This window comes from Acyrthosiphon pisum, chromosome A1 (genome assembly GCF_005508785.2).
Source record: "Acyrthosiphon pisum isolate AL4f chromosome A1, pea_aphid_22Mar2018_4r6ur, whole genome shotgun sequence".
Lineage (NCBI taxonomy): Eukaryota > Metazoa > Arthropoda > Insecta > Hemiptera > Aphididae > Acyrthosiphon > Acyrthosiphon pisum.
The window spans coordinates 134,992,157-135,003,402 of NC_042494.1; the positions used below are offsets into that span (position 1 = coordinate 134,992,157).

At 31.1% G+C, this 11,246-nt stretch overlaps 1 protein-coding gene across 1 annotated transcript; it reads right to left on the reverse strand.

Moving 5' to 3' along the window:
* Positions 1 to 9,485: 9,485 nt before the first annotated feature.
* LOC107883523 lies at positions 9,486 to 10,358 on the reverse strand (the record flags this gene model as incomplete). Its single annotated transcript, XM_029488394.1, is given in 1 exon segment — positions 9,486 to 10,358. A coding segment is annotated over 1 exon segment (421 nt), but the record flags the coding sequence as incomplete, so codon positions are not given.
* Between the last annotated feature and the right edge of the window lie 888 nt (positions 10,359 to 11,246).

Sequence of the window (11,246 nt, forward strand, 5' to 3'; positions counted from 1 at the left end):
AGAGCGATCGGCTTTTTACGGAAGTGTTGACTTTTTCCCTCCCCCAAAACTTGTACCTAAGGACCATTTGTCACGTAACAACTGCGCTTTGTCCGTAACTTTTTCGTTATTACTTTTTTCTTACTCTTTTTAACGTACCACCTACCCTTTAGAGCATTTCAACTTTTTGTTGTAATTTTTCCCTCGTAATCCTACACGTCTTTTAAATCTGGCCGAGCATTTCTTTTAAACAATTTTTTTCACAATCAGTCACCCAACCACAACGCTCTCCGCCCACCCAAACAAATAATGATCATTCGTAAATCATCGTCTCTTCTTGATTTTGTTTTAATAAATACATACCTTTACGTTGCAAACTGAACTTATGAACAATAATAACAAAACGAAACAAAATATTTTATTGGTGTAGTTTCTGAACCAGAGTCTTAGCAACTGCTAATGTTTTCTTTTTAACCGCACGACTCCATACCGCGTCTACGCTATGAACCGCAATTAAATGATCTCCTCCTCCTCGTCCGTCCGTATCTTTTGCCACGCTTTTGTCCACTGCGTAATTCTACCCAAAAAGTTAAGTACGAAAACCCAACGACAAATTTTGTAAGCTACGCGACGTCTCCTTTTCTGAATATCTAATTACCGCTGAACCGCAGAAGCCGACCAGATGTTTTTATTGTTTCAACTTTTTCCCCTTTATACTCTCTTAGTCTCACTCACTTCGTGGTAATGGATTCTAGTCGGGGAAACAAATTCGATTACGTGGTAACAGGGCTGCTAAAAGTTAACAACAATGTTGTTGGAACGTCGTACAATTTAAAAAGTTTATTTCCGACAAGACGTATAAATTACTGGCCACCAAAATGCGGTGGATCTATTTGGGTGTATTCGACTATTGAAATGCATCAACTTTGACCACGAGAATTTTAAATTATTACGTAATAGTGTTTGGATATTCACCGAACGACGGCAAAAAACAATTTGAATGCATTTCCGAATACTGTTGCAAAAATGACGAACATTTTCAACGACGTGTCGGGTGGAAGGACACCCTGCGGCGGTTTATTGGTATATTTGAATTGGAAAATTTTGCACGCGCACGGTAAAGCTATGGAATGCATTGGAAAATATAATCGTCAAATATTTCAAACACGTGCTTTAAATATCGACCGGAACATATTTAATTAATTTCAGACTGGAATCCAAAATGGAATGTATGATGAGATGGAAAAAACAAAAAAAAACACGAACAAGATACAGTACCTCACTTTGTTTACCTCAGCGCTAGGTAGGGATGTATAATTATTATCATAATTAATATATTCGAAAACTATAATAGAGTCAGTTCATAAATTACTGCGTATTTATGATGTTATTAAATATTAAAATATTTATGGGTTGTACGTAAACCGTGCGCAGAGTTTATCACGACGATCTGTTACATTCAAATGTAATTTTAAATGTAAAGTTATCATATTATTATCTTCTCGATACACCTTGCAGTATAATATATATTAAATTACGAATAAACAATGATTGTGTTTCTATAAAAACTTTAAAATCACAAACTCGAAACAAAAATCACATCAATAGTGAATAGATATTAAAGTATATACCTACCTAAATATAACGATTTTAATATAATCTTAAAGAAATATAATAATTTATACTATACAATTTTCGACGATTTTGGGCGGTGTGAATAGGCAATTTATTTACATTCGTGTTTTAATGGTGTTTATTTTCATGACAATCAAAATAATAATAGGTACGTCAAGTAAGACATTTTCAAGTCCATCGAATGTTGATATGATATTTGCATCCAACAGATTAATACATTTTAAGTATAAAGATAAATATTTTATAACACTATTTGTTTTCTTCTTCAGAACGCAATTTAATTGAAATGGATGTCTCTTGACTCTCATAGTGTACAGCGTATGTCTAAAACACATTGCACATAACTATGTGCACAGACATTATTAAACACAATAATGATCGCGAGTTTTATTGCAACCATTTCAAAGTGACACATTGTTACCCGTGATGTAATATATCGCATACAATGATAACGCGTGCAAGAAGAAAAATAAAATATAAAAGTTTTAAGATTGGTTTTGTCCTAAACTCCTAAGTAAAAGCTCTTGACGTTTGCAGCGAACATATTATTTTAGTCATCAGTAATGTGTTTTCTCTCGCTAAACCGAAAACTTTTCGGTTTCTTTCTGTCTTTTATTTTGCCGTAATATTAACAAAGTTTTCCAGCAAGTTGCTGCTCCATTAACTACTCGAAATGAGTAGGTACCTATGTATAATTGGTGAAGTATTTTCAGTGCGAATGTTTTGAAATAAACACATAATTGTGGTATACCGAAAAAACTATATTATACTGTTAAGATTTCGATTATTTAAATACCATGCAGTTAGTAATAAATTTCACTATAGTATGTATTTCCAAATAATGTACATAATAATAACAATGGGTCATATGTACCGCGAAGCTACCATTTATAACAGCGATCAATGTGTGCGATGTGCCCACAACATGTAAAGCTGCAGTGATCGTTTGGAGAAAAAAACAGTAATGTCAAGGCAAATCTAGAATGTAATATTATAGAGTGCATTTCATTGTTAAATCATATATTAATACGCTTCGATTATTCGATGATATCAATTAAAAAAAATAGCCGTGTGCCAGCAAGTACTCGGGGTAAATTTTTTTATGTTAACATCATATAAACAAATTTTGTATAAACGAAACAATATTATTTTTTACAATACTCATAAGTCATAACTATGTATTATATTTTATTTATTGTTTGGTTGCCATGGTAATTATTATTTTACGAAGCTATTTTCGGTTACCGAAACGCGATTTCGTTCGTTTACACGTAATCACTACAGCCAAAATAATTGTATAAGAGGTGGACGGATGTATAGATGCTTACGCACATTAAAAAGTGAACAAATTTCAATTTGTTTTCGAACAATATGCTTTTGAAATTACTTGAAGCGATCATAATCGTTTATTATAATCAAAAACTTAACCCAAATTATAGAAACTTTCAAATTTTTTTGTTTAACGTTTGGTAAAAAAAAAAAATCGAAAGTAAATATAGTTATTTTAACACGAGTTTTAAAAATACCATTCATTCCTTTTGGCTGAAATAAATTGTGTAACTATTTCTCATATTATTCGTAACATCAACAAGGAAACTCCATATTATTATCATTGCGTTGCTTAAAATATAAATGTTTAAAATAGTAATCTGATATGATGACTTAACATGAATATTATATCAAGAACCATGTACTTTTATTTACTATACTGAAGGGTTTGCGGCACAGTGGGATCATTTCGGCTTAGTATTTTCACAAAGTAAATTGGACAAATAATAAGCTGTGGACCATTTTTTTTACCCATTATATATAGTTATATGCTTATATAATAATATATAGCAGGACTACTTTCGGAATAATAATAATAATAATATCAAATGGTAGTATGAAAACATTTTTTCGTTATTGCATTAAATGTTATATTTTTAGTTTATTTTAGCTTAAATATTTATTTATAGCTGATGCATTTTTATTTTTATAATTTACAAAATAAAAACTTATTACTAATTTTTCCATTAAATAATTTCGGATAATTTTATAAAATGTAAAATATAAATAATATAATATTATAATATTTAAAATAACTGTTAAATACTCAATGTCTACCATGTAGATATAATAATGAATGTACCTAAATGAATAATTTGTCATTTATATTTCCTTGATATTTCTAAAGAATTTTTATCGTAAATACATTTATTTTTTGATCACAATTAAACATTGTTTTAGAATTCAATAAAAATGTATTGGTCCTAAAATTATGAATGCAACTTAGGTAACTCAGGTAGTAAAAACGACTATACTAATAATTATTATAGAAGTGTTTAATTATATACGTTTTAATTATTTTAATTTTTAATTTTTAATAATTAATTTTTTTTTTATTTACTATGGTTTTAAAAATGGACTTTTATTATACCACTGACGTTTTTAATGTAATTAACTGATTGTTTTTTACGATGTCGAGTAATTAAATCAAATTATTTGATTTTACTAATTAAATAAAGCCTAAGTATCAATATAATTAAATCGTATAACTTTGTTTTTCACCTCCCACTCTCCCTACCCTTCCAATAGCCAATGAGACATGATTCCTACGAAACATATTAACATTGGGGCGGCGACGTGAACGACGTTTATTGACCAAAAGAGAAAATGGTGTATAATAATATATGAGGCGGGTGGCGTAGTAGAGATAACAATTTTATTCCAAGGCAAACCTTCAGCAGCAATTAAAATAGAAACGGACTGGATGATTTTTAATCTTTATGGATCCTCCAGTGAATTATTGTTCCGGTGGCGGGGACGCTATCTCTTTGAACACGTGCATTGAGCGGGGAAAGGGTTTTTTTCAATATAAAAATACGTCGAAAAAACTCAATGCCTGTAGACGTCTTTAATTTCCTTCAATATAAACCCCCTTTTATCTTTAGACTTTTCGTTCTGTACATTTATTATTATTTTTTTTTCGGAAGTTTTTTGCTTTTGTTTCCGGGTATACTGTTTGCTCGCGTGCCACAAAATTACGATGCCCGCGGGCCCGACAAACTCACTGTCCCCTCTCGTCGACGTCTCTCACTGTTTGTAAAAGCGGTTAATTCACCGAATAGGTCATGCGGGGCCATTTAAATACGTCCGCTAGTAAATACGGATAATCGGGGGTGGTTTAAGAGTGAGAAAGAGCAACCCCTTAAGCGAATTACATAATGTGCTTAATTTGTTTTATTTTCGGTTCTTTGTTTAAAACGTTCGAATATTCCTATGTTATTGAGATGCGATTATAGCCATCGATGCAATCGCCTGGAAAATGTTAGTATAATAATATACATATACTATATTAAGTTACAAAAAAAAACTACTAAACTCTGATAATGTATGTATATATTACACGTTATACTTGGTCACAAATAAATAATAACACTATAGTATAATTTTAACATCAATGTTGTTTCCAACTCATTTTAACTTGTTTGAGCAAATAAAAATTGTCAAAACCAAAGTTTTGATTGATTTAAGAATATTATTGTATTACTGTTAAACCGATTGTTATAGAAATCGTAATAAAACTCACCAATATAATTAACCAAAATTAAAATGTTCTTGCGAATGCGTTTCAATATGATTAGTGATATGCAATCCTATATAAATTAGACATTTTTAGCGATGACAAATGGAAATAGTTACAACAGCTTCAAAAAAAAAAAAAAACAAATAATAAACAAATAAGCCAACCGAATGTAAAACCAACATGTGAAACCTATACATGTATATTTCCTATATATTTTATAGTTTTAATAAATCATGCACCAGTATAGGTACATAATTTTTGGTCATTCACATTTTAAAATTCTTTGTAATCATATCATGGAATTGAAAACTTTCATTTCCATTTACCTAGTTATTTTATATTAGTATGCATAAGTATATTTCAGTCGTAGATGCAACTTTAGATAATGGTGGCTATTAGGTGATTACTGATTAGTACCCTCAAATATTTTATCAGCATCTCCAAATAACTTGATTAATTATGTACTAAGTACTTATTATACTATAGTGTATACATTTCTAAAATGCGATGAATAGAAATTGGAAAAACAATGTTTAAACTTACCCCTATTAAATACTTAAAAATATTAACAAATCTATTATTAATACATTTGTAACTGAAGACAGGATAATTGCTGTAATATAGATATAGTAGCTTATATCTTATCTTTCATTTAAGTAATTGATTATTACAAAAATATTATGAATGTAGGAATAAGGTAATTTGTATCGTACTTACCGTATAATTTTAGCAGTCCCAAAATGTAAGATCCAGATATGCCTATGTTATCAGTGCATAATTATGGACGAATAATCAATCAAAAAAATAACACCAAATATTCTTTATGTATGGGTTAATATTATTTCAGTTTACAAAAATAATTTTTTTTGTACTAATTACATTTTATTATTTACGTACAGTTATCTCAATCAATATTTCCATATACCATTGAATCACCTTCAAATAATATAGTAATATACACAAATTAATTTTTTCTTATATAAATTATAAATAATATTTTAATATAATTATTATTGTTTGATATTCTATTTGGAATAATAATAAACAATAATTTAATTATTCATTGGCTTATTAATTCTATACATCATGTTTTCAAATTGTATACGTAATTATATTTTCTTTTAATCAAATTATAATAGGTAGGTATACAAGATACCACTATACATTTTGTCAAAGTATTTATATTATTATGTTAATTTTACAAATCGAAAATTAATAGATTTTTTGAATAAAGTTCAATTTAAATTGAAATCATCACAAGGCGGTATGTCGTAGTGTTCGTTTATTTTTCAATTACGATAACACCACACCACAAAAACCACATTATACGTATTTCTGTGGATGTCCCCATCTGTTGTACTCCCAGTTAGCACTTAAATTATTCCAGTCAAACCCCTCAAAAACCATCTAAAATCTAATGCACTTTTCTAACAGGTTATTTTTTGTGTAAAAAAAAAAAGTAATGGACAAATTAAAACCGAAAATTGACATTTAAATAAAACCACGGAAATCAAATTTACTACAAATTACATATTTATAATGCATACAAGGAATAAAAAAATGTCACTAAGTTTTTAGAGTCTCGATATTATATTATTACTTTTTTAAAGAAATAATATATTACTAGTATGATTTTATAATACTTGTACCTACATAGTTTATTTTTAAAGTTTATAATTTTGAAAGAACAAAACAAGTGTAATGTGGTCTGTAGTGTCTGTTTAAAATGTTTCTTAATAATTACTACTAATTTGTATGAATTAATTTATAATTTAATTACCAGTTAGATCGATGTTAATTATATTTTATTTTATTACGTCATATCTAAGTAATATAGTTAAATTGATTATTGACTTACGATTTTAATTATTTGACCAATACTGATTTAAATAACTAAATTTACATTTGCATCCAAAAATCTAACGAATAAAGAAAAACAGTTTATAGATGATATTCAACTGCTTGTCACGTCGGTGTCATTTTTATTTTATTATGCTCTTATAATTGTTATGACATTTTAAGGGTAAAAAAAGGTTCATTTAATAAATGCTTCAATAAATAATTAAATTATTTTTTCTTTTCAAGTTCAATACAAACTACAACGAGTTTTACATTGGTATTTCATTTAGAATTTTTAAATTAAAGTCTACAACAATTTATTTTTAAAAAAGGACATGAAAAATGTAATCATTCAAAATAATAATAATGTTTAATAACATAATAAAATATCGATATTTATTTTTTAATACCAGCTACCTAATTTGCATTATAATTAACTTTATTTTTTATTTTTTATTGATCATTATAGTTTCGACAGATGGGACTATTTTAGTTGTTTACATAAATACATTATATTTTTTGGTTTTGGGTAACAATTTGATTAAAATAATTTAGGGGGACTTTTTAACTATTGAACTCTTAAATGTATATTTCTCCATTTCGATGGTCCGAAAGAATGACGTGACGTTTTCTGGCTGACAGTCGGGTCCGATTATTTCATATAGGTTCATTGGTATTTGGTATATTACGTTTTTGTCTCCCTTCTTCATTTTAATTAACATTTTTACTTGGTATCCACATTGTTCAAGAACACAAATTTAGTATAAATGATATATTTTATTATATTCAACTGATTTTCTAATAAGTATAACGATTTTTGCAATGTTTAATGCATACAGGCATATAGTTCGATATCGGTACGGGAAAAAAATGTTAACAAAGGAAATATATTTCTTGAAAAATCGACGAACGTCAAAAACTAATTACATTAGGAGTGACTTTCTGAAAGAAGAAAATAATTTTATAATAATACCGGTCTGATTTTGTCTGAAAAATTACTAGTCCTACGAAATGCGTATCGGAAAAAAATACTGTCGTTTTGAGTTATGGGGCAATTAGCGAATGAAAATCGACTTGCCATTTCTCTCGTATTTTTTTTCAATTTGAAAAAAAAACTTTAAACAAACTACGGCTTAAATTTATTTTCACTTTCCCGACGTGCGTACGTATAACGTGTTATAACATTACAATAATAATAATAATAATAATAATAATAATAATAATAAATTATAATGTCGTTATAGTCTCCTGCCGGGTTATCGATAAGACACACACACATTCGAGCGGGCGCACATAATATTAAACACGCGCGCGGTTCATACCGATCGACATCTGTTAACCATATCGGGTTATGTATTTATATACCCAACGGGTCGACACCTCATGTCCTCTTGCCACCGTTCTGTCGGGCCACGGAGGTAAAAGGACACGCGTATATAATAATATTATAGGAACGGACCTGCGGCGGGACGTGGATCGGCAAAAGGACGACGGTGGTTGCATCGGCGGCAGCGACGTCGGGTGGCGGTGGTTACCACCGTATATATGCGATTTACTTACAACCTCGGTAGCGGAGGTGAAGGGTTGTTAATGCGCGTTTAGCCGGCGGCAACGACAAATGTTTTATGCGCGTGGACTACGGTTAAATTCAGATTTATTGGCCGCCAGGGCGCAGTTAAAATCGGATATGGCTGGAAATCCATTCGGGCAAATGGCATACCGGGACCACGACGTTCGGGAATGGCGGCCGGGTGGCGGGTAGGGGCACAGGGCAGGCACGGTTTTTCCGCGATATCGAACGGTATATAATAATGCAATAGTGCGGGAGGACGGGCCCGGGAAGAAAAATTGTTTTATGTTTGTATTCCCCCTCCACCCCCCCCCCATCCAACACCGAATAAACAATAACAATACGAATATTGCTGTATTATAATTCACAGGTTAATTGAATTGGGAAAGTTTTTTTTTATTATTATTATTCTTTTCTACCTCTGGCAAACATTAAAATAATATTATAATATTGAATTGTATGTATGCGATTGGACAAAAAACAAGTATAATGATATCCAACTAAGGAATGAGACAAGGGACAATTTATAGATGTTAACTTTACGGTCTAGAAGAAACGACGCCGCTGCCATCGTCTTTTCGTAGATAGGTACCAACCGACTGGGACGTGACGATAATTTTGTGAAAGCTCCGGCTAAAGCTGAATAATTAACGCATCGGTAAGTTTACATCGAACGGTCTGAGAAGGTGATAACATTATGACGGCAGAGGTGAAACGTATTTCGTAGATTAAATATTACGTAAAACAAAAGAAAACGATTTCACACCTGGAGAATATTGAACCAGGCTGATAAAATAATAATAATTAGGGCTGTAAATCAACTATAAATATTTAATAAATGCAATTAAAATCTCTAAAACTGCATAATCAAAAAAAAAAAAGAAAAAAATTAAATTTGTAGTTACAAACTTTCAGTTAAGAAATCTTTGTTTTCCAAACGCTAAAAACAAATTCACATTATAATTCAGCCCTCATATAATTAATATAAATGTGGCCCGAGGTGTAAATTAGATAATAATTCATAAAATGTGTGTAATACAAGTTCATTGACAGAAATTTATGAAAAAATCATCATGAAATACAATAAAAAAGAAAACAATTTGAAAAAAAATCTTCAAAATAAATGTTTCAAAACTAAATTCGTTGTTATATTACTCATCAAAATTTCCGTTAAGAAAGCTACGTCTCGATGAGCTAAAAAAAAAATACGTTTTGCTACAATTCCATATAGCCTTAATAATAATAATAATAATAATAACAATAATAATATAATATACAAAACGTCAAAACAGACGCGGATAGGTGAAGTGACGAAACTACACACTCGGCTGGGTACTTGCTTGGTCCTACAGACGAGAATTATTGCTCGGGAACTCGTATTGCTCCGCGTAACCGTGGTCGATGATGTGCCGGACGGTGCCGGAAAGGATTTCGGTGATCTTCTCGTCGGCCGCGTCAATCCGGGCGACCAGCAGGTCTTCGACGGTCGTCTTGTCGTCGTCGTTGTCGATGTCCAACAGCCCACGGGGGTTGTCGTTGATCATGTTCGGCACGGCGAACAACAGGTGCGCGTAACCGTATAGCGCGTGGAACCTGAGCTCGTGATGCAGCTGCTCTGCGGTGGGTGCCTTGACGTCTGCCGGCAGCACGGCCGCCACTGATTCCAAGTACACGGCCAACAGGTCTTCCCACCGGTTGTCCTGCACGTCTTTGTCCGCGTTCTTGTACAGGAAATATGACAAGTCTAGGCCTGGTGAACCGTACCTGTTGAATGTTTAAAAACCGAAATAGAAATATATCCATCACAATAATTATAGATTTGTGTTACACTGCGAAACGATAACTCTCGTTAAGGCGGTACGCTAGCTTATTATGAAAACGTCAGGATATATTACAGTTCATGTTTGGTTTGGTTTTGTTTTGTTTCCCCTCTATATAATTCCACTAAAGCCTTGCTTCCCGGTTTTAGAGGAAAAAATTACGGTTTTCCATTATAAAATGCATTAGCTCTATCCGTAAGTCATATAGCGTCATCAACGCCAGACTTAAGATTTTAATTCCTTTTTACCGCTCCTCAGCCACCCTGACTTACTGACTTCTTTCGAGAAGGCGTGCTCTGCATAATATAAGTCACACAAAAAGGTACGACATATATAATGTATACGGATCGAGTCAAAAAATGTTCTACAAAAATAAAGTTTCTAATAGAATAAAATATAATCAAGCATCTTAATTTCTTTAAGATACTATTAAAGCAAATTAATGGTAGGTATAGGTCGGCTAGAAATCTTAAGCCGAACGAAAAGTCTAATGGTTTTCTGCATCGCGTTTAAAAAAAGAAGACATATTGTTATTTAGTTTTTAATCAAAATAAATATATGTGCCATCCATTTAAAATATTGTACAAATAGAAGTGACCTATTATCGTTGATGCACTCTGAGCCACGACCCATCTGAAATGTCAGGTTTCATTTTTATATTAGAATTTGTTAGAAAATATTTTCTGCCTGTGTAGCATATTATTTATTTATATTATATACTGGTAGAACCCAATTTAAATATGTTAAGGTTAAACAGACAAACTAAGATTTAGAAAATTTAAATATTTGTAATAGCATACAAAAAACGTGGGTAAGTGGATGTCGCTCTGGTGTA